The following is a 25381-nucleotide window of genomic DNA, read 5'->3' as shown; positions in this document are numbered from 1 at the left end:
AAATCGGATAAGAAATCACTTCACAATATAATAATTAATATAAGTATTATATAGAAATAATAACATGAATAATAATAGTTTAAATTTCCCTGAAAATTTCACCATAAGAGTATTTTGGGTCGAAAAGACCAAATATATATCGATTTCACTGCCCCATGTTTCCATGGTAACCATTTTAGGGGTTGAAAATTTCGGATTTTCTAATATCCAATGAAAAGTTACTTTGATTGATATGAAAATTATCTAGTGGGGGAGTTCGGGTCAGAGAACACAAAAACTAGACTTATTTAATGTTTCAAGTTGCCATGGTAACTATTTTGGGATTGAAAATGTTACTTTTTCGCTAATTCCTATTAAAGAACTATTAATTGATGTAAAAATTGATCATAAGTTTTTTTTCTGGTTAGCACACCAAAAAAAAATCACACTCATTTTAATGTGAGATGTTTCCATGGCAACCATCCAGGAGTAAAAATTACCAGTTTTTCAAAGATTTCGCCTAAAATCCAGTGATCAACAGAATGTGTTATATCAAAGTGATATTTTGGGTAAGAAAGACCAAATATCCAGTCTAAAAAACCAGCAATCCACAGAATATTATACCAAAGGGTTATTTTGGCTTAGAAAGACAAAATATGATATCCATTTTGCTGCCCTGTGTTTCCATATTAACCTATTTGCATTTAAAATTTCATTTTATGTAAATCGGGGCCATTCTGGTCAAAATTATGTTTTCCATTAATTTTAGTATGTTAGAATTAATTTTATATAGACCAGAAATAATTTATCAAGCATTTTCAATTTGTTTCATGCGGTCATCCCAAATAAGTGTTATATAGTATAGTACTAACTTATTATGCATTCATTTAATTAAGTTTATGCCTTCAAATTAATTTTATGTGCTAAAATTAATTCTACTAGTAATTTCTACTAGTATCTCAAATTAATTTTATATACCATTATTTATCACAAGCAGTAACAGTAGCGCACAGTTTTTTTTTATTTAAAATAAACAACACCTCTTTTTCAGAATTCCCACAGCTTCAATGAACTGTTATTAGATTTCTATATAATACTTATAGCCCCTAAACTTGTAATAATAATAATAATAATAATAATAATAATAATAATAATACATTCATCAACAAGGTTACCGAAGCACAGTAGTTTATACGAAAGCCAAACCAACATGAATCGATGGCTTGCTTCGACTGATAATGCAAAATACGTAATGATATCAATAGCAACGGCTTTCAACATGATGTGATAGCGGGCGCAGTTCGGCTGAACGCCAGCTCCCTTTACCTCGCTTGCACTCTAATCAGACTTCCATTAATCCGAAGAGTGAACCCAGCGACCTTTGGCCTTTGCAGTAAAGAATAAACCTGGTTCCCGAACGCTGCTGATGTTTTTAGATTTCTGTCACTCATACGTTGTGTAAAACGTACAGCAGTGGAGTGATCCACAGAATTCACAGGTATGTGTTACAAATTACTGTTTGTCGTTAGAGTTCAGATGCCACTCTTGCCAAAGAAAATGTTTGTGAATCGTATCAAGCTTGAGGGGCTTTATGAGGCACGACTGACCTACATACACTGTAAAACTTTCCACAAACACCTGAAGAAGTGAGGTGATTATAGTAGTCACATAGACAATAACCCAATCTACTGCCTACGATCTCGGCTTACTATGATACTGTATTACAGCAGGCTAAATCACTCCCACAAGCCACAAAATACCTGTTAAAAGACTGAAGGGCGTCACCTTGATCCTTGAAGTCATTCCTTTCAGTACAAAGGCACTCAAACTTCAAGGTTAATCTCGCCTAACAAAGGGGTATACACAACAATAAAATGACTGCCAATGCGCTGACAGTCTCGAGGCAGGTAAAGCAAATATCCGATAAGACAACGATCTTCCATAGACAACAAAACGACTTCTAAGTGAACAGATTTTGATTCGAAAAACATCTTTGAGGCAAGGGACAAAAATGAATTTATTCGGTAAAAGCCTGAAGCATTCGATGTTGTTAAAGAGTACAATGAGAATAAAAGTTACCAGTCTTTCTTATGATAATTGGTTTACAAATGTGTCTGGTAAAATAACATTGGCACAAGTCAATGTATTTCGGATAAATTTCTTGCACCATACATCATGTCGCTAACATCCAAAAACCATACCAGCATGAATTAACAAACAGCAATACCAAAAACGATTCCAAAATGCACAAGTGAAATAAAACAAAAAGAATTTAAGAAGTTCCATTTAATATCAAACAAGTAAATAACAGTACTGTCACAGGCTTTTATAATCACAAAGATTGTCGTTTTTTCTCGAGTAATGAAATAATTACTCGAGTTTTTATCATCTGTTGAAAAGATCTTCTAAAAGACTCAGGGCTACTTCCGACTTTTGGAATCACTGAAAGGTGTAGATTCAGAGACCATAGAAATGTCAAAGGAAAGTACATTTAATATAGCTACACTGCGTTTTCACTATATTGCTTTGAAGAGTGGTTGGCCTGTGTAACTTACACTTAACTTGCAATGGCTGTGTTATAGATTAAAACAATAAACTTTATTTTGGTTGGTTTTATATATATATATTATATATATATATATATATATATATATATATATATATATATATATATATATATATATATATATATATATATATATATCACGGTGGCACCCAAAATAATTTGTTTACCGGTAAACACTCAGCGAGGAAAACTCTTAATAGATTTTGTCAAATCCGCGACTGAAGTAAAACGTGTAATGACTGTTATGAGGACTTTCCCTGGAAGGTAAAACAGATATTTGGAAAAAAACTTGTCAAAGTATTTACGGATAATTTATAGATGTGAAATATATTGGCGTACTGGTGAACTCTTCACAACGCTGATTTCCGTGTATCCAGAACGTAATCACGTAGTCCCTCTTCATTATCCCCCCCCCCTCGTTTTTTTTACCAGGAAATGCTGCGACTTGTACAACAATGCCGGGCGAATGTGTGGAGGACAGCATCATCAGTAGTGCCACGGTATTGCAGTTCGTCGCCAGACGAACGTCAGCAAAGTAGTGACTCGTCAACTCAAGACGGTAGGTTTAACCACAATGTCCTGCCAACAGTCAATTTGATACGAAATGTTGGGACCATGGAGCTTTAAAAAGGCTATATGGCGCCCATACCTTTATAGAATTAAAATGGCCACAGGTTTAGCCATGAATTGTACGCTGGCTTTATAAGATGTGAACTACCGGGGAGGGCTCGAGGACGAAGAAAATCTAGACTTAAATATAATCTCAGACAAGTACAATACTGTAGATGTCTGAAATATGGTGAAGTTTAACATTTAAACAAGACATGGAAAACATGAGCTAACAAATGTAATTCTTACAACCAAACATGCAGTAAGTGAATTTTTACTGACAGAAGTAATATGCTGATGAACATTGAACTAGCGACAAGAAAGGGAGTTTTAGTCTCTGCACCGTGGGCGCCTGTGTCTCGTTTGAAACAGTGAAAGGACTATCGATAAATCATTTTCAGACGTAAATTACTACGTTGACGACTAAACAAGTATTTTGGCACATTTTCCTATTTTTGTAGTTTGTTTTGTAAGCTTTTCGTCAGCCTTTTAAAGGGCATTCAATTTTACTATGCTTGTTGAAGTCCACAAAATATGTCCATTGTGGGCATTCGATTTTACTATGCTTGTTGAAGTCAACAAAATATCTCCACGCGTCCTTGTCTCAGTGGCCTTGAAATGGTCCTTTGTGCTCATTCACGGCGCATGACCCAACATAACCTCTTGCGAGATTCTTGACCCGAGCTGTCTCTAGCTCTACTGCAACAACAACAACTGTGGGCGTCTGTTAGGACCTCAAAAGTGTCGCTGACGTCAAAATGTCTTCGTGCTAAATGTGCAGTAAGATAAGGGGTTAAATTCAAGTCACATTGACGTTTTTGAAACAATATTAGCAGCTATTCTACAATTCAAGTTGGATAAAAAATATAAAAAATTAGAGCTGAGGACAATATTAACAATTGGGAGAGCAAGTGTCGGATTAGTACTGATGACGTTATAAAGTTTTACAACTTCATACAAAGATATGAATAAAAATTCTTTAGACAGCGAGGAAATCAAGTTCAACTGAAAACATTGGAACATCTTTGAGGTCAGGGACACCTACGAGGTCTTATATATCGGACGTCCTTCGAAATCAGTCAATGAAACTTGTTCATTACACAGTTACTAGAATAGCAAATTTCTTGGTACTGCATCTGCATGTTGACAAACACTCACCAATCTTGATGAATACCGAATATTTTGTAAGATTATGAAGTATGAAGAGCTGCAGTATTTAGTTCATCTTCAGATAAATCTTCTGTGTCATACTCTATAACTGTTCGTGTTCTGAGCAACACATTGCAGCAATATGCGACAGTCTGTTTTTATAGACGTTTAACAAATTTCGTCATTCTTTTCAGAGATCTACAAAGCTCCCGCCGTTCGAGTGCCAACTGTCGACAAGCTCGCGAAATTAGCAAGGAAATTTAATTTAGATACCACCGCCGACGAATTACAGCAATACATAGGTAAAGTTGAGCCTAACCAATAACCAACGAAGCATTTTCAAATTGTAATTGTAGACAACTGATTGACATTAATGAAATGCGCTCGTGATGAATAATTTCACCTTTCACTCGGTTTTGGAAAACCTACAATCATGCTTTGTGACGTCACATGGGACATCGTACTTGATGAAAATTGTGTCAACGATATATCAACACTGAAAAACGTTCCTTCCTCTGACAGATTTTATGGCATCTGCATGCAAGTCCTTTGATGTCGTAGACAGTCTACCTGAACCGTTACTTCCAGTCAAGTATCCAAGAACACCTGGTTACAGACCAAGACCTGAAGAAAACAAACACAATGCTTGGTAAACGTATCCTTTGTGCCTTGCAGTATTTCCATAAAACCGCGGTAAATGTATCGGAACAAAGTTAGCTAGTGATTGTCAGGTGTATTTAATGTAAGGAAGGAAAAACATTAGTGATAGACCATTATATTGTGAGAGAGGTGTTAGCATGAAGGCATGCCCCTGGTATTGGGCCTAGAGTCATACCAGAACAGCCTGTGTCTCTTCCACTAAGCTCGAAAACATGTACTTAAAATGGATAACTTTGTCCTTTTTTCTGTACTAAAATAGTGCATTTATCCAAGGAAGTAAGCTATTTATTGCCATGTAAGTTGATAAGATTTATTTCACCTGTGTGTAAAAAGGCCATACATACTGTTATAAGTATATTTTAAAATAATAACATTTTTTGCAAAATGAGCCGATATTTTGTCAATTGTCAGTGACCATACAGTTCTCTATTATCTTATTAATCCTACTATCTACTATCACTCCTCTCCCATGAGCTCATAGTTTATCCCTATTGATGATTTTCATTTTGCAAAATCTCGGTTGATCCCGTACTCTTCATATTTTTCAGGTATTGGCGATGTGACATAAAGGGTGCAGATACGGGCAAATTAGCAGGCAAGACCTTAGCCATCAAGGACAATATCCCAGTAGCTGGTGTTCCCATGATGAATGGCAGTTATGTTTTAGAGGGATACGTACCAGAATTTGATGCAACTATCGTTACTAGGATACTGGATGCAGGTACGAGTAATTAATCTATAAAACTTATTAGCATTAATCTTAGTCCTACGGACGTCTGTAACGTGTATGCCTCTAAGCTCGTACTACAAAGTATTGTTGAAAACAGTGAGCAGTGCATTTTAAACAGTCACCTGTAATCTAAATGTGCCCATATATGGGGAAAGGGGCCTTCCTTGGTATTCAAAATGCCCATGTGAGGGCGCTGTTTTTAAAAAGCGGCCACCCACTTAAAATCTGTGATTGGTTAGATTTTCTCTTTCCATGGTAACTGTGACAAAATTGGAACAGGTGACAGTATACCTTTAAGGAAGGGCAGGAGTTATGGGTTGGGTCATGCATCGGTTTTGTTGGTTGATATTAACCACACAGCAATCGAAAACCATACGTAGTCCACTGAAGGTCTTGTGTGGACACTAAAGGTAGAAGGTGGTCAAAAGTAATGAAAGTAAAACGTGGTAGGTTGATGTCCACAGACTCACATAACGACAAAGACTAATGCTTTCTTGACTGTCTGATTCCAATTCCAAATTCACTTGTCGTCACTGTTAGAGCTTTGATCGGTTCAGAGGGAGGCATCTTTAATAAGTGACATTGTTTGAAATCCATGCAGCATACAGACGCATATGAAGCAGAAGTATGAAAGGAAGCTGTCCGGAGACGATATTGCAAAACTTACCAAGTGACTTCTCCGATCGCAATTGAGATTGGCCATGTTCATCGTTTGTTACGTCTGCCTGCAACATTTGCCTTGGTAATGGAATTTCTTAGGTTAATTCTTTTTTCTAAATAGCATATACAATGTTCCTACAACTTGATGACTCACTGAAATTTACATTGTTCTGTCTCAGGCGGCCATATCCTTGGCAAAGCATCTGTTGAAGACATGTGTTTCTCTGGAAGTAGCTTCACATCCGTCAAAGGACCCATTCGAAATCCGCACAAGACAGATCACAGTTCTGGTGGATCGAGCGCTGGCAGTGGTGTCTTGGTAGGTAGAGTAACAAGACTGCGCATGTGCACGTAGGGGCCGTGGTGAATTAAACCACGCCCATGAGAAATTTAACTCACTGCATTTAAGGAGAGCAGGTTAACTTTTTCTATTTAGGTCGTCATGCGTAATTTGCACTACACGGATGCAATCACTGATTTTGATTTGAATATTTGTCGTTAAAACAGCGTTTCCAACTTTAAAAAAAACCATTTCAGATCGTATTTTGGAGGAATATTCACCATAATTTCGCCCTCGGATTTCGCGCTTCCAAAGTGTTGTTTGGCGGAAGGCATTAGGAGTCAAATGGAATGAACATCGTTTGCAACGCACGTTTTCATTTTCAATTGACCCTTCACTTCCAATACAAAGACTAGCCCCCCCCCCCCCCATCCCCCATTGCTAACCCAAACAATGCCGATGACTATGGACTTAAGATAGTATGCGCCTCGAAAGTGAAATACTTAAACGTTTGCTCAACCTTTCCTGAACGAAACTTTCAAGCATTCTCTTACCAAAATCAAGAATAAAATCTGTGTTATCTTGTAAAGTTTGAAACTAGCGAAACAAATTACCTAGCATTTACCGAAATTTGAAATTAACAATGGTTACCACCCCCTTGTTTTAACTCTTTGGGTAATATCAAAATTTCGATTGTGACGGTGAAGCGGTTCTTGCCCCAAGAGCTTTAGAATTAGCCCCCGTAAGCGGAAGACCAGAAAAGTATTGGAAAAATTGAGAGTACGGATATCTATCCTAGGGGTGCATTCTACCTTGATAACAGGCGTGATCAATTATGGACCTAACCAGGTGTTCCGAGATATCGTCTACCTTGTGCAGTGCTTCACCTCGTCTGAGGTTAGGTCTCTTTTGGTTTCAGGGTTGCATACGCGACGTTACTCTATCAATAACACAACATAAAGTTTTGAGCGAATCACTGTCGACGTATGTCTCCATATTTCAGTAATTTGCATTCCGTTTCTTGAAAATGGATTGCAGTGATAGAAGTGTGCAGTGGCCCTGCGATTCGCGTTCTTCCCTGTTGGAACACGCGCGCGCCCTTCAGAGACGCGACGCGAATCGCAGGGTCTGGACGTTCTTGCAAGCGACCGGTCGGATTTCTGCCTGATCCGGGTACTTTATAGAACTTTACGCATCCGTCAATCAAAAACAAATGACAAGTACCATAGCCAAATAAAATGTAAAATGAAAAATAAAAACATACCGCGTATATAGGTCTACCAGTTTCCACCCCGTTAGATAGGTTTTTCTTTTGACGTCACTACCCTTATGAATATTCATATCTTTGCAAGAACCGACAGTCGCTGTATCTGGCAGCGCGTGCTAACAGCTGCACAGCGTAGCCTTCGAATGCAGGCTTACTTTGGGCGCGCACAAAACAAGGCACAGCGACTGTGGAGAGTCTATTTTCCGACTATCCATAGTTTACCCTTTTCGGTGTTCAATTTCACATGTTCAAAAGGAATGCCCATCGACTCAGAATAAGCGTTTTGTTTTTCAAAGCACCGGACAACAATTCCTTGAAAGAGAAACTGTTAGGATAGTAAGGTAGTTAATCTACGTTTTATTTTCCATCTGCTCACAGGTAGCCTGCGGTGAGGTAGACATGGCTATCGGTGGCGATCAAGGAGGTTCCATACGGATGCCCTCGACTTGGTGTGGAGTGGTTGGTTTAAAGCCAACTTTTGGGTTAGTGCCATGCACTGGCACCATTTCCATGGAGGTTACCATTGACTTCGCAGGACCTATCACGAAAAATGTTTACGATGCAGCACTGTTACTGGAGGTGTGTCTGTTTGAACAAGTTTCGCGAAACTTCAAGTTTGCACAAATAACAGCGTTGAGGAGTGAATTTTTTGAAAAATTATCAAACGTTGTACCGGAATACGCTGTTTATTGAAATGCGCAGAGCATGATCTCAGCAGAGATACTATTTGTGTAAAATAATGACAATACTTAAGCCAAAACGTAAGTCCTATATTCTGCTCGTCATGCTTGAACCTGCAGTCATATAGTCATAGTTTTTTTTGCAGTGAACTATCTTCAGTGGATTATCATAAAAGTGCGCCCTGATCTGAGTGAGTTCAATTCAAATCAGCAAGAGAAAAGTATTTTGATGTGAAGGTAAAAAATGATGAAAGAAGTACTTTGAAAAGATCTTGATCAGCGTTTGGCACCAAATAGTACTTATCAATCTATAATTTCATTTTTGCTTGAATTGACAAAGTCAACAGATTTGCAAGTTCACACTTTTGGCATCTATTGATTGTGCAGTAACTCATTCAGTAAGTTAATTATTGATTGCGGGTCTTCTAAGCGGAGGCATGGTAATGTATACCGTTTTGAAACATCTGAAAAGTCAGCAATCACTCAACAAAAGTAATCATGTCAAAGGCATATGAAGTCAGGGCATATGAAGTCAGGGAATGATTTTTTTGTGTATCGTGTCTTGCGATCACACCTTACAGGCGATTGCTGGCTACGACGACGGTCTTGACCCAAGACAACCAGTTGATCTTGAAGTGAAAGAATACACAGAGGCGGTAAGCTGTATATTATCAAAAGTGATGTGAATTTGTCATGACCATTCGCAGATAATAACACTCTTCTATTGTTTTACCATTGTCGTGACTGCAATCAATATATTTTTGCATATTTGTTAAGAAATCATATATTTCAGAAATGACAGTGTCATATCTTATGAATCCTTTGTAAAACCTGTGACAAATTCCGAGGCCATGCTGTGGTTATGACGATGGTAGTGCTCATTTGCATATTTAATAAAATTTCCCAATTAGAGATATATATCTAGATTAACTTGACCAAAGTTGACAAAACTTGCTTTGTAAATTGAAGATACTATGATATGACAGTGATGAAAGTCCGGAGTAGAACAATTAGGAATGTATTTTTAGACTGACTCAACCAAAGCTATTTTTTAAAATAATCCTATTATGAAAAAGGCTTACGTACAAGATCGTTTATTACTGGACTCATGCCTTTGAAGACGCATGATAGTAAAAGTAAATATATATACAAAGTATAGTCAGTTGTCATCACTGACTTTTATTCAGCTGGTCACTTCTAGCAGGTATTACCACTTCATTCTGCACAGTCAGTAACTTCCACGGTATATGGCCTCGCACAGTTTTCGCATGGAATTAATGCACAGAAACACCACAAAGATGTCATTTGCAAAGTTTATTGGAAACGTAGCTGCATTTAGCAGTGGTCCCTGCCAGCTAAAAGTCAATGCCAGCAAAGCTAAGGTCGTATATTGTAGAAGTTACCGACATCAAAGAAAACGGCGACACGTGTAGAAGTAACCTGCTCAAATGGTGTGTGATAACACGTGGTGGAGAATTCGCGTTTACATACTTGAGTTTAATTTGCAACACAATGAAAGTAGAAATTTTAAGTTTTGTCGATCAAATGTCTTTTCAACGTAGTCTATAAAGCTTTGACACAAAAAATTATGATAGTAATTCAGCAGCAATGTTTTTACACACCAAACAAATAGTTTGAGATCAATGCACACATAGTTCTGCAAATTTTCGATCAGATTCGAAGTTACAATTTACGGCACCTATTTACCTAGCAAAGACATCAGCAGTCAAGACCGTTCAGCTAAACCTCAAAGGCCCGAGATCGGGATTAAGTAAGGTGTTCAGAAGATTATTAGGTGTTTGTGTCTTTTGTTTTCCCTTGAAATTGCCATCGTTATATAAATATGTTGCTAGATGTTTTGATTAAGTCCGAACGGGGGTTTAATTCAAGGATTAGAATCTGTACTGAGTTCTGTTACTTTTTGCAGTTAGTTACCGAGATACCAGGAACTAGAATTGGCATTGTGAAGGAAGGATTTGGTTTGCCAATGTCTGAAGAAGATGTTGATACCATGGTTAAGAAGGCAGCTTTTCAGATGACAAGCGTAGGTGCTGCAGTCGAAGAGGTTTCTGTCCCAGAACACACACTTGGTAATTGCAAACTTTAACATACCTTATGCCAATAACTTCTGATCTTAAGCTTGGTGTTTCTTTCATTGCAGTTAGTTGGGGTTGCATGCATTGCTTGTGCTATCCTCCCAGGGGAAAATCCTTATACTTTGTATCCAAATGTTTGTGACTTAACTGTCATTTGTGTCACCTTGATTCCTTCTTTGCATAGATGTATCAGTCCAATGCTACATGATACGCACAGTAAAGCTCAACAACGCAAAGAAAGAAGTCTACCCAAGCTAGACTCAGAAGCTTATCTTAATCATTTTTACATAGTTTACGATTCAGAAATGCACAGCGAAGTTGCAATAGTTGAATTTTCAAACGTTTGTACTTGTCGGAGATTATTATCTGATCGCAATCGCTAGCGCAACTGTTCTCCTTCAATTCTTCCAGGAGGTCACTTGTTTACGGCTTTTGGATTTGAAGGCATCGCCGGTATGATGATCAAAGGATGTGGTAAGTCAGCATCCAAATGTTGACTCTGGTCTTTGATTTAATGTGAATTATCCAGCGCATAAATGAAATAGTAATAACATGTCATTCACCGTGACGTTACACCAAAAAATTAAGTATCGATGACATGAAAAGTCTTGAGACATTTCCACTGTGGACGGCCAAAAAACCATATAACTACAGTCAACAATTATATGAACAGTTAATTACAAGGAAATTTTTCAAATGTAAATACAACTACACAAAATAAAATAATGCCAACTCATACGATAGACAGCATTAGCAGTGTCTTCATACATGAACATAGCAAAAGTGGTCAAATAAAGTGTCCGTACCACGTGAGACATGGCACAATTCTTGTGAGATACGCCCGAGGAACTAGTGCGTCTTTCTCGCACTCGTTCCTCAGCTTTTATGAGCTAAATCATAAAGGAACTTGTCTTGTCCTCCTTATCTCTACACCTTCTATCATTTTGTTTAAGGTGCTGGTAGCCAGTATAAAGGTTATTACCCATCTAGTGCAGTCAACGCATTACACAGAGGATACAGAACCAGAATTAACGATATGTCCCACATTTTGAAGGTATGTATACAGCAAGTTTAATAGTCCTGAGGGTTTCAGGACTTAGGATACAATATGTGTTTCAGAGCTTTAATTTAAATCAGAATTTCAGGACAAGGAATGCAGTGTATGAACAATTTTAATTAGTGATCATAATTTCTGAGTCAAACACGTATCAATCCAATGACATGGTCGTCGTTGTCGTCGTCATCATTATTGTTGTTGCTGATGTTGTTTTTGTTGTTATTTTCGTCGTCATGTCGGTGTTTTGATTGTTTTAAACTCAGCAAAACCCTTTGCGCACAGGCAGTTTTATCTTGCCATTGCAATTTTTTAGTCACCAAAAATCCTTTGGTGAACACTCTTTTCGAGACAATCGAAGACAGAGATGCAGCCCAATATTTATGACATAGAGAACTGTTATTCAGCGAAAGCAAGTCCATACTTGGGAAAGGCACAGGACAGTGTTGTCATAAATGCTCTATTACTATATCCCTCAGGGAGTCTTGCTTTTCGGAGAGTATCTGAAACAAGATTATGGTGGTTATTTTTATGCAAAAGCTCAGAACATTCGGATGGATGTTACTAAGGCATTCGACAGGGTATTTGAAGATTATGATGTGCTGGTTATGCCTACAATCCCCTTTAAAGCTCCCAAATTACCAAATCAAGATATCGCAGTTTCTGGTAAGTAATTTATTCCGAATTCAATATCCTATGTACACGTCTTACTGTAGCATGATCTTTCAGGTGGTTAAGCCATGACACATTATTGCTCCGTTTCATTTCATGGGAAATTCGATTGAATAGCTCTTCTGAGCATGTTGAAAAAGTTTATGGTGCAACAATATACATTGCCCGTTGCCCATGTGACAGGCCCTGTACAGACGTTCACACAACCCTATTATGCAGGTCTGTGTCAGCAAAGACTCCCATTCTGTGACGGGGTTGATGTACAGGTCTGTGGTCAGTGCTGTGCTGACATGGCTATACATACAGTGCTGTAGACACACTGATGTGACAAGGCCTGAAATTTCTGCCGGTCCCATAATAGCAATGTGAATACAGACCTGTAATAGGGTCAATAATTTTAATGTACACACGATTATGCCTGTATTCATTTCCGTCATCAAAATTGCACATTCTTCTGAAAATATACACCCCTGAAATCTGACAAATTTTCCGACCCTGTAACAGGCCCTGTAAATTTAACACTGACACACCACTGTTTGTACACAAGTATTTCAGTCATGTGGTCACAACACTGGATACACTCAGAAATTACATCACTGTATACATTCTTTTAATATCAGGCCTTAGGGACTGTTACAGGTACTGATCAGACTCTGTTACAGGCGTGTACTAAAATACGCCTGTGGTTTTCTTGCTGTGCATGTCGGATAAGGGTAGCGAAAGAGTTAAGTGTTGTAGCAATCGAAAATAGGCAACGCACAGAACATTCCGAATAAACAATCATTTTGTGTATATGGACGTAGAGAAGCTTTAAACTACTTTCATTTTTCCAATCACAGACGAACTTTCGTTAAAGTTCAGTGTGCGATTTTTCCCCACAGAAATATTTACAGCTGGATTAAATATGATTGCAAACACCGCTCCATACAACGTGACTGGTCACCCAGCTCTTACAATCAACACCGGGTTTTCTGATGGGCTACCTGTAGGCATGATGATGGTCGGAAGGAAATTTGACGAGTCGACGTTGCTCAAAGTAGCATACTCCTACGAGAAATTGCGAGACAAAAACAAATAACAAAGTGGAAAGGTGGACAATACGAGTCTGTTACTACTCATAAGACATTCTACCGGTCTTGTTTCGCCGGGCAGTGATAAACGCTCACCCTGAAAATGGCTTTCAATCAAACATGTTAAGAAAATTTGTATTGTTGAATTTTATATCACCTTCAACAAAACCAATCACCCCAAAACCTCTACTTGCGACTATATATATGTATCTTGAAAAATCGAAGCTAGGCAGGTTAAATTTTCTCACGAAGCAGAGCCGAAGAGCAGGTAAATTTTTAATCAGAATTCCTGTAACTTTCAGCTAGTCTTTCATTATTTTAAAAAAAAGTTGAATTGATGTTTAAAACAAATACTCTTCAAGTATACTTTACAAATACATTGCTTTTGTAACGCCCTGTCTTGTAGACATTTAATCTCGAAGCGTCCCTCACATGGCAAAGGCGTGTGGAGGTTGTTTTAAGATCGTACGAGAAGGAGATAGGAGATAAGGTATACGTTTTAATTAATCATTGGTAAAAACTTGAATGGGAACAATTGAGAACGGGATATTCCATGGTGTGATCTTGTTTAATCTTAAGAATCAATCGACGACTGGCGGAAATTTCCATGTGATGACCATTGTGTAATGGTGATAATTTTAGTCATGTAAGTTTAGAAAAATAGATGACTTCGTACAGGATGTACAATGGATCGAAAGAGAGATAGAATTCGTGACCAGGAACGTCGCTTAATTAAAATCTCACGTGGTGTATACTATAAATATCTTGGTGTGTCAGCTTCAGTAACTGAAAGCACTGCGATCCAGACTGGTACCTCAACTCGTATTCACCTAAATGCGAGTACATCAAATTGGTGGAGAATCCGGGCAAACTATTTTCCCCTAAAAGAGCGAAGCACTTTTTCGGTCAGCTTGCACACATAGGCTGACTATTTCGATGAGCAGGGTCTCACAACTAGGATATTAATTTTAAATTATGCATTTACATGTTAGTAGTACTATCTTCCAGATTTTTTTCAGAATATTATTGAAGTATACATTCAGATGCTATTAGTATTGTTTCCCTAAACATTTTTAGAAAACATCCTTTTTATATGATCCTAAGGAAGTCTTGAATGATCACACAAATATAAATGACAAGAATTTAGCATATCTTCTTCAAATATTAACTTTTATTATTATATATTTAATACATCTTTATGGAGCCGATTGTTTGCATATATTCTTCTGTTTTCAAGGCGTTAGACGTTCTCGGTGACATTCATTCAGGGTTATAAGCAAAGACAGCAATTTTTTTCCGAAAGTTTTCAATCTGATAAAATTCAAATGCACAGAGCATTCGCTTTCTCTAAGTGCTGGTCAAAGTCTGTTACACATACAAACATATATTTATGTGCCACTGACGTGACCTGAGCATTTTTGTTTTGCTGGTGGATTTCGACGAGTATTCCGACTGCCTCCACTGCTAAACGAACATTTTGGTGATTCGGCATCTGATTATCAAAGTCACTGTTATGTCAATAAAAATATGTGGAAATCTATTTGTTCACGGACCACCATACAAAGTCTTCACCAAATAAGATGACATTTTACATGTAGGTCTGTGTAGGAGTGGGTCATGTCAAAGGTTACATTAACGAACAAAGTTCAGATAGATTGTTCAGATTGACCTTTCAACGCAGGCGGGAAGATTATAGGGTAAGCGTTCAACATTGTTCCGCATTTCTTTCAAAACTATTGGTAGTTTCTAAACGATTTGTAGGCGGAAATAGTCCTACAGTGTTTATCTGCTCCAATCGACAGAAACAGTAACTGTTCTGTTCCAAAAATTCAGCTATCAGCATTCTGTGTCCAACAAAAGCGGTCTAACTTTCTCTGAACTTTACATAACCTGAACTTCACATACTGACTATTGTTGGTTAGGAATGACACGGTAGGTACCGCCAACTAGTAAATTTCGTAATTTTACAAAATCGTAACAAAAATATTTCGAAGGGTCATATACTGATTTTACTCATATTTGACCTTGACCTAAAATTCTCAGGGGAAAGTAGAGTTATTAGTAACTGCCCTCCCACTGGCACATATGGAAAACATGTCACCCACAATTTTAATGCCCATCGCCCTCAGTTTCTATGGTCTGCCCGCTCCCCTCTCCCAGCTGCCCCTCCCCACCACTGAAACTCCCGCCCACTTTTATTTACTAGATTACGTATATTTTTTTCCAAAAGGACAAAGAAACCTAGTGTTAATTTTGTACTGAAACATATTCTCCGGTACTAACTGCCAGAAATTTTCTCCTCGCCCCTTAAAAAACAGAAATGTCCCATCCACTGTAATTATAGACTTTTTCTCTCCTCCCGTTGACTAGTTTATTAATTTGCTCGCCCCCTGAAAAACTACGCACGAACACCTTTTTGCAGGAACAGCTTCGTTTGCGTCACCTTACAAGGAGGTACTAGCGAGTTGTCCTAGCTGATTGTTCACCTGATTGTTCAGGTGTCACGGTCATTCCAAATATTGTCGTGTGACCATGTAGACTTGAGTTACCTGTAAAATATGCGTGAAACAGCACAGTCGCTAGTGGTATGGAACACGGCAGACGGCCAATATGACCACAAAAATTGGTCCCAGGGGCCATCTACCATGTACCCTCACTTATACGAATGTCGTTATAAGTGTGTACATCTTGACGCCGATTCTTTTGAAGCGGACCATGGTTGGCTTTGCTCTAGATGACATTCATCAAATGAAAATGCCCGGAAGCAAAACGTTGAAACGTTGGTGCATTGTATGGTTAAAAATAACACACGTGCTTGACTTATCACTTTGCGGAGCCAATGTGATGCAACAACAGAAAAGGGCTTCGCGAAGTGACTAGTCAAGCATCTATGAAAAAACATATAACTTACTATTAGGCCTACGTAGGATTTTATTTTGTGGAGAGGCATGCAAAGCAAAGTAAACTGATGGATACTGATATTGAAATATTGCTATTAAAAATTTTATTTATTTATTTGCACGACATGATACATAAAATTATCAGCAAAAAATAACAAAATCGTGCATGTATTCCACATAAAATTCTAAGACATTTCCACTGTCATCCAAAATTACAAAAGACTGACAGACAAAAGACAAAAACAATCAAAATATAAACAAAAGGACATAAAAAACACTTCCGACTAAAACACTCCGAAAAGTCACAATATCAAAATTTAAATGAAATCCCTCCTTAGACGATTCACAAAGGAAGCTTGCAAATGCCTTTGTACCTTTTGTTTAAAATTATAACTAGCATCAACATTCCTTATGTTACATGGAAGACGGTGTTCCACAACTGCGAAGCTGAGTACAGAAAACTTATTTGAAAAACATTTGGCTCCTCCTGAGATTAAGCCAGAATTATTGTCAATCCTTGTGTTATGATTGTCTACATTTTGTCTCGTGATGACATTAGATGTAAGATATCATGGAGTTTGACCCCTTATTATTTTATGCATTAGATTCAGTTTCAGATGTGCCCTCGTTCCTCCTCACAAAGCCACCCTAGGTTTTCAAAGTGAACTGATCCAATGTGTTCCCTGGTGTGCATATCTAGAACAAACCTTATTATTTTGTGTATATATGATTATGTATGGTATATAGGATATTATAGATGTGAACTGATATGTCCTTTACTACCATTTAATTTTATTTCACACATACGAGCTTTGTGCATCTTTGCAGACATTTTACGACTATGGCGTCAAAGCTCCATGTCGATGAAAGTTCCCGCAGTGATAAACAAGGTAAGGTCGCCATAACTGGTATTTCTTTGGTTCGAAAGTGCGATATCGGATCAAGGTGAATACATGCATGACATCTAACGGACTCGGCAGTATGTTCAAATGGAAACTTTGGCTCAATTTCCTGTTGTCCCAACGGCCAGTTGGGGTCAAACTATAAAATTACCCTTAGGGTCCGCGCACATACATATGTTTCTCTGCGATAGTAAGATACGGAGGCGTTTGTTTGGTGATGGGCAGTTCAGTGCTTACAAGCGATCGTTATCGATTGCTCACCCAGGATTCTTTGGCAACTATTACTTCATTTTTTTTGAAAAATACTTTCACCCTTGTATTTATAAGTAGTGAATCTCGCAAAAGGGCAATTTCCTTGGTGGATGAACTCATCAAAGAAGTATTTCTGTCATCTCTGTTTTTTGGCATTGTAAGAGTAATTTTAATTTTTCCTATATAATATTAAATCGAGGGTTACATGCAGTGATAAAAGAGAAGAAAATATTTTTGCTTGAAAATAATTGACATTCTGTCAAGTGTTACATTACAAATGCAAACATTAATTCAGAGAATTTATTTGATCAAAAGAACTGGGAACTAAATGTGACACTTATGTGTATCGATATTGTGATATCAAAAATACACGACTATTCATGCCATAAATTACACGAAGAGACGCAAGTCATCTCTCTATTCTTTAGAATAAAGCATCTTAAATTCTGTTGATAGCATAAAAACCATAGGGAAGGCTGTTCATATAGTTTGTAAACACACGCCGTCACATTTGTCACCTTTTTTGCAGATGCTATATATAGAGCTCCTTCTGTCCGCGTTCCAACTTTAAACAAATTGACGGAGATTGCGAACAAATGTCATTTAGATGCAACGGACGAGTTACTGCAATACAGAGGTAAGTAAAAATCAAATCTTAGAAGGAAAATCGCGTTCTCTGTGCATGTGTGAGTAAGAACTTTTCAAAACCCTACGACAGTTGGGATTCAATGCGTTCCAGTACAAATACTCTTGTTTGAAATGATATCTGACAAAATCAAGAATATTTATGCAGACACAAAGGCAATATTGTGTAATAATGGAAATAGTTTTCATTTTATCGATTTTTGGAGCAACTAAGCAGTGAATGTAAGTTTTAAAATTTTAAGGTACTTTTTATCTTTCATGGATGAATTGAGTTGAAATGCTTTGCGTTTCCAGGTATAGTGTCTATTACATTGGAAACAACAAGTTGCACTTTGTTCTTTAACAGACTTCATGGCATGTGCATGCAAGTCCTTTGATGTTGTGGACAGTCTGCCCGAGCCGTTACTTCAGTCAAGTATCCAAGAACACCTGGTTACAGACCTAGACCTGAAGAAAACAAACTCAATGCCTGGTAAATCCTTACATTTTCATACATTCATTTCCTTCCTGTTGTGTAAATCAAAGTTAGCGTAAGATATTCTAGTACTTTCAGATATTGCAAATTTAAAATCAATATCAAATATTACATTTCAGGTACTGGCGATGTGACATAAAGGGTGCTGATACGGGCAAATTAGCAGGCAAGACTTTAGCCATCAAGGACAATGTCCCAGTAGCTGGTGTTCCTATAATGAATGGTAGTTATGTTTTAGAAGGATATATGCCTGAATTTGATGCAACCATCGTTACAAGGATACTCGATGCGGGTAAGATTTGTGTAATAAGCAAACCATGATGGGGGATAGTCGCCAGATTGATAGGTTCGTCCAACTTCGTATAGGAAGAAATTGCAAGTTGTTGCCGGGATTTCTGTGACGACGGCAATAACCTCGGCACGGGGAAGTTTATAAATCAGAAATGCCTACACTGATCGGGTTAGACGAAAAGTGAAGCCTTACCAATTCATGGGGACAAAGACATTAAACGCTGTCGCAAAATTATTATTATATTTTTGAATCGGATTCCTAGCCTGGTGTGGTACTATATGTAGACCACAGTTTCAAAGCTATTAACCTTCAGACTTTTCCCCGGGATTTACAAATGAGATCTTTTGTCCGTCGGTCAAAACCGAATGAGCACATCGAAAGGCGACGCAGAGGAAAAGGAGGCCAAAAAAACTGTCGAAAATAAACGCAGGATGGTCCTATATCAAAATAAAAGAAGCTCATTATCAGTTTCATTCAAACATAAGGGTCATTTTATGTATACTTGCCCCAAACATAGTAAAGTGATAGAATAAACTTAGGCAGACTGTCGCGAAATTGAAGCAATATATTAGTGAACACGATTGCCTACATCCAACCAATAATTGCCGCGTACGCCCGAGAAAAGCCGAGCGACTGGCACCAGTCTAATCACGTCTTTTACTGAAAAAACTGATTTGAACTTAATCGTAACCTTGGCACCCCACCCTAAATTTTCGAATTTAATTTTAATGTTTACCAAGGTGGTCGCATCATCGGCGCAGAAGACTTATGTAGGTCGGGAAGTAGTTTATCTTCTGTCAAAGGAGCTGTTAGAAATCCTCATCGTATAGACCACAGTGCTGGTGGGTCTAGCAGCGGAAGTGGTGCGTTGGTGAGTATTCTCGACAAGTAAATATGCGTAGCTGGGTGGGCGCTTAGCCAGTTTTCAGTTAACATGCAATATGCCCTCGTAACAGTCGGACTACATTTCAAGGCAGCTGATTCGTAATAAACTGTTCGACTGCAACACGGCCTTATATTAGGTATTTCATCAAATGCAGCTTCACACTTGTTTTACAGGTCGCTAGTGGTGAGGTAGACATGGCCATTGGCGGTGACCAAGGTGGCTCTATACGTGAACCGTCTGCGTGGTGCGGTGTAGTCGGTTTGAAGCCAACCTTTGGCCTTGTGCCCTACACTGGAATTCTTCCTATAGAACTCACCATTGACCACACAGGACCTATCACAAAAACTGTCTATAATGCAGCATTGTTGCTAGAGGTGGGTGATATCAATATTATAATTTACTATGTTCAGTGACAATCATCAGGCAAGCAAAAATATTAACTAGGAAAAGTTAAGAAAGTATAGACAATATACCGTCTTCCTCTGAAAAGTTTAATTTGCATATTAACTATATTGATGATTGGAACAGTTTCATTGACAGTTAAATTTACTGCTATGCCCTTAAAACGACTAGCCTGTACCTATTTTATTCAGTACAGTATTTTCACGGGGTTTCAATTTAGGGGATTCCATCTGCCACTGACGAGATTGATTCCCAGAGAATAATTAACATTCGATCAAGTCTGTCACTGTATTTGGGTAGGCAGCCATGTTACACAATGCAACTCGTGTAGACAACATTTACTATGAAAACCTAAGCCTAGGCGAATTGTATTATACACGGAATATTTCGTAATCTTTCAAATGAATGATACACTTGTGAAGCTAATAACCAGCAAAATTTAAGATAATAATAAATGATCAAATAATATAAATTTGCCGATTATTGGAATGAAATTTTGAATTTCTCACAAGCAAAATCGAAACTAAAACTTTGGTCTTTGACGATTGATCACAGCACACTATATTCTCTGGCGTACAGATACGCTCTTAGTTTTGTTTAGAGAGTTTCCAAGCTTGTGATAACAAGCTCCTAAGGTTTTGAAGAGCAGCATATGAAAGTCTCGGCCGCCATGGAATGTCTTCGTAAACTGTCGATCTTAGAAGTCGGCACTGTATACAACGTGTGGAAAACGGATGAGCAGCATGTAAAACGCGAGCAGAAATGGTACATTTATAAGACTTCCTATTACATAAATCCTTTCACGTCAGGTAATTGCCGGTCACGATAATGGACTGGATCCAAGACAACCCAGAAATCTTCAAGTTCCTGATTACACAAAGACGGTGAGTAACCGTCAAAAAGTGCCCAAACGTTGGTTGTGTTCCACAAGTGATGATTTCAATGCTACATTAACATGTTGAATAATATGTCTTCTTCTTTTCCCATTTTACCTACTAATATTTATTTAAGGAATACCAAGGTTATTTTTTCTCTTGGAAATCTGACCTTCATGAAAGGGACCGTGATTTCCCCAACAAATTCCAAGAACTTCACATTTGTCACTCATGGATGAATAATTAAATTTATGGAATGCACGAATCCTCTTAAATTCACAAATTTTCTTGGAGCATTAAGATGCATTATTTTAATTACTTTAAGGGTTGTAATTTAATATTAAATCTGCATTTTGTTACTCTGAAAACGACATTGTCGTCGATTGAAAATACTTATCACAAAATGCATGAGCCATATGCCGCAGTCATAACTTTCTTCAAACAATGGCCTCGCTGGAAACACAATCGATTCGCTATCTTGCTTGTTCAGTATGTGATGCAGGAGTTATATATTAATACCTCCCAACGAAGTAAGATGATGTGCGTTTCTTGATTACTTTGGCCCTTTATCTAAGAGCACGGACAGTTGGTGACAACGTTTCAACATTTCCAAGTATAAAATTGTTCGGAAAGAAGCATATTACCCGCTCATGTATTTTGTCTTTCGCTTGTTTATTTTTTCCTGAGCCATTTAACGAAACGTTTGGTTAAAAAATAATGTAAAATAACATTCTAACAGTATATTTGTATGACTTATTGGTAGGTGTGCCGTTTTTATTCTTTTCCTCTAATTATAATGGAATCTGACGGGCAAACACTACATGAGCGATGCCCAAAATACTTGAGCGGCTGTTGTATATGTATAAATCATTTTTTCGCAAATCTTTGTGAAAGGAATGTATTTGCGACCTATGCAATTTTTATTCCGTCAGTTGGCAACTGAATTACCAGGAATTAGAATAGGTATTCTCAAAGAAGGCTTTGGTCAGTCAAACTCTGAAGACGATGTCGATACCATGGTTAAGAAGGCAGCATATGAGATGACCAGTCTAGGTGCTTCAGTTGAAGAAGTTTCTGTCCCAGAACATAAGCTGGGTATGTTAATCGATGCAGTTAAACAGCCAGAGTACATTTTCATTTTTGTCTCGTCTCCAAATCGTCTTTTTACTTTCACACAAAAAACTTAGATTCTCTATCAAAGTGTAAAGAATACGGTCAGCTTTTTTCTGATCTTTACGTCGATAAAACAAATCTTTCGCAGATGTGATTTTCCGTTCCATGTCAGACGTTCTATTTATTTTGTCCAAAACAGGATGATGATTATGCAAATAAAATGCACAGCAAACATAGTTTTAAACTGTGTGAGTACCGACAACGAAATCACAGTGGCGTCAAAGGTCGTCTATAATAAACTAAAGGCACAAGGACTGAGCTTCATTTGTTTGTATGGAAACACTCGAAACACGACATTTTCACTTTCTTCATTATTGTCTCGAACTTCACAGCCTATCATCTGTACACAGCAATTGCAACAGAAGGAGGAGTCGACATGATGATGAGGGGATGTGGTAAGTTTCTACAGTATCCGTGAGAACGTGTAATTTGGATTAACACCGGGGAGAAAGTTACACCACGAAAGATCTCTGTCATGAGTTCAACTTATATAAATATGCATTTTCTAACCGTGCGCGATAATCATGTTCTGAGTTCCTGTACACGATATTTGTCGTTTTCTTGCACGCTGCAGGAGCTGGTTCGCAGTACAAAGGGTACTATCCGTCTAGCACCGTCAATGCGTTACATAGAGGATACCGAGCAAGGATAAACGACATGTCTCATGTCGTCAAGGTAAATAAGCTCAAAGTTTTCAAATTTCTGAGTATCGTCGACAATCTACATACAGAATCATGACCCCTTTCTTTAAATAAACGGAAGTTATTACTACAATGTTCCAAACTGCTTGCATTTCACTTAAACCTTGCGACATATTTTTGTTCAGAATAAAGGTGAAAATTTCTAGCACATTTTTTTCTCATACAAAATGTAATGTAAGATGCCTTTGCAAGGCTCCTGAGCGCTAGTGGCACTGTAGTTTTTTCCGCTCAAGATGTACATGGGTGCCTCTTGAAGAAATATTGCAGCTTCTGGTTCTGAATTTTAAATATGTTGAAACACTGTTGATGGCTTTATATTCGTTAATGTAATCTATCTATCCGTTCCACAGACCTCCTTGCTATTTGGAGATTATTTGAAACAAGAGTACGGTGGCTATTTTTATGCAAAGGCACAGAACGTTCGTATGGACATGACCAAGGCATTTGACAAGGTTTTTGAAAACTGTGACGTGTTGGTGATGCCTACAGTCCCTTTCAAAGCTCCAAAACTGGCCCTACAGGATGCGACAATTTCCGGTAAATGGAATTCAATTTGCGTTTATGGCCCTTGCATTCGTTTTTCATCTGAACCATTGTGGTATATCTACTTATCTATACTTATTGCTTGTTTTCCCGAGAGAACGTAACCATCTGAACTTAGAGTAGCCTATACTTGTGGGTTTCTCTCTGAATCAATCGCTGAATAGAAAACATCTAAGTTTCATTTTCAACATCCATAGTACGGAAATGCTATAGCATAGCTATAGCAAATCAGACTTCATTCAGCCCACTTCTCCTCATAGACAAACACAATTCACTTCGACTTTTTTAGCATCAGTACGATCATGTTGAAAAATGACACACGTCAACCTTTTGTTTCCTTTTAGAAATCTGGGAGCAGGCTACGAATTCGTACGCAAATATGTGTCCATACAACCTAACTGGCCACCCAGCTCTCAGCATCAACACCGGTTTTTCTGATGGACTGCCAGTGGGAATGATGATGGTGGGGAGAAAGTTTGAAGAATCAACGTTGCTGAAAGTGGCATATGCATACGAGAAAATGCGAGATCGAATGTAGCATTTCACCGAAAGAGGGCTTAGCATTCTCATTAGCAACCCAAATAATACAAAATTCAAGGACGACTGTTCCGTTTCAGAGAACAAGACTCTAACCTAAATGACAATACAGCAGTGTGCACATGTATATTAATAATATCCGTTGTGAATTGAATCTGCATTTTACTGATATTGGGAACTTGTCTGCAATCCTAGAATGAGCAAATAAAAGACGTATGCTCAAGTCCTAAATAAATATGTCTGATGGTCAAAGTCAGAAGTGGTCAGCTTTGAATGACTACTGAATGAGGTTTCTGCGCCATGGCTCGGAGACATTTTACATGTAGGTGTACATGTCTGAAAATGTCAATTCTGTGTTCCTGATTGTAACTCGGATAACAAGTTAACAAAGATCGGTACTCTGATTGGTGACGATTTTTGTGAATATGTTTATATTTAAACCAGAATGTGATGGTGTCAGGAAATCATTGCAAAACAGGTTCGCGTGAGCTATCATGATTCTCTCGTGCGATTAATCAAAATTAACCAAATTTGCTGGTGACGGAAACAAAATGTTGATATTCTAGATTTTCTCTGTTCCTGCTGTAATAGTTGTCCGTGAAAGTTGGTCAGAAATTAATACAAACGCTGGTAGCACTATCAAGATCAATGCTCTGAAGTTTATTTGTCAAAGGTCGCTGTTCGACAGAATAGAAACCTAATAAAATGCAATAGAGAAGGAACTATAACATGACAACAATATGACAATACTAAGTACACTGAAGGGAATCAGATTCCTATCAGATCCTATTAGGTGTGTCGGTAAAATGTTGTGTAAAAGTTTCAATGGAAGTCTCTAACTTTTGTGCCAATTGTAATTTTTATAGGCGGTAAATAAAATGGTTCACAGGCACGCATATTGGTATCAAGAATATTGTTAAAGAAAAGTTGGGCTTTAGGTGGGATAAAACGCTTACCAACTAATTTTGGTGTAATGAGCTATTGACAACTATCTTACATTGTAAAAAATTATATGAAGCACGAGGGAATGAAATAATGTTCTCATCGTCATTTCGTTGCAAGGCTGTAAAATCTGTTATATTTGCATTGGTTTTCCACTTCAGGGAGAGAGAGTGTACAATGCCCTACCATTTTACATGTAAGAAAGCATCTTGTAGTACACCAATAGCAGATATGTTTTCCCATCGTAAAAGATGGCCTCTTCTGTCAAACATTTGACCCCCATAGTCTTCGAATTCTTAATAAAAAACACTTTTACCACCTATGAGGATTTTACAATCGCTCCAAATTAATTAGTTCATGAGAAGTGTTTTTGTTTTAGAAATT

At 37.9% G+C, this 25381-nt stretch overlaps 3 protein-coding genes across 3 annotated transcripts; all 3 read left to right on the top strand.

The window, feature by feature from the left end:
• The first annotated feature begins 1313 nt into the window (after positions 1-1313).
• Positions 1314-14233, top strand: LOC139135233 (amidase-like). Its single transcript, XM_070702519.1, has 13 exons — positions 1314-1477; positions 2978-3104; positions 4498-4605; positions 4826-4952; positions 5512-5684; positions 6533-6676; positions 8283-8479; positions 9162-9236; positions 10508-10670; positions 11088-11150; positions 11630-11730; positions 12210-12396; positions 13284-14233. The coding sequence occupies exons 2-13, from the start codon at positions 2981-2983 to the stop codon at positions 13478-13480; spliced, it is 1659 nt and encodes a 552-aa protein (XP_070558620.1). The 5' UTR covers positions 1314-1477; positions 2978-2980; the 3' UTR covers positions 13481-14233.
• Positions 14234-17213: 2980 nt separating this feature from the next.
• LOC139134395 (amidase-like) lies at positions 17214-22692 on the top strand. Its single transcript, XM_070701257.1, has 8 exons — positions 17214-17262; positions 18547-18643; positions 18766-18938; positions 19679-19809; positions 19998-20198; positions 21036-21110; positions 22034-22196; positions 22607-22692. The coding sequence occupies exons 1-8, from the start codon at positions 17214-17216 to the stop codon at positions 22690-22692; spliced, it is 975 nt and encodes a 324-aa protein (XP_070557358.1).
• Positions 22693-22759: 67 nt separating this feature from the next.
• Positions 22760-24219, top strand: LOC139135241 (uncharacterized protein in nthA 5'region-like). Its single transcript, XM_070702531.1, has 3 exons — positions 22760-22949; positions 23326-23512; positions 23863-24219. Exons 1-3 carry the CDS (start codon positions 22932-22934, stop codon positions 24054-24056), a joined length of 399 nt encoding a protein of 132 aa, XP_070558632.1. The 5' UTR covers positions 22760-22931; the 3' UTR covers positions 24057-24219.
• The last annotated feature ends 1162 nt before the right edge of the window (positions 24220-25381 follow it).

Source organism: Ptychodera flava, chromosome 6 (assembly GCF_041260155.1).
Source record: "Ptychodera flava strain L36383 chromosome 6, AS_Pfla_20210202, whole genome shotgun sequence".
Classification (NCBI taxonomy): domain Eukaryota; kingdom Metazoa; phylum Hemichordata; class Enteropneusta; family Ptychoderidae; genus Ptychodera; species Ptychodera flava.
This window is presented reverse-complemented; position numbering and strand designations above follow the sequence as displayed.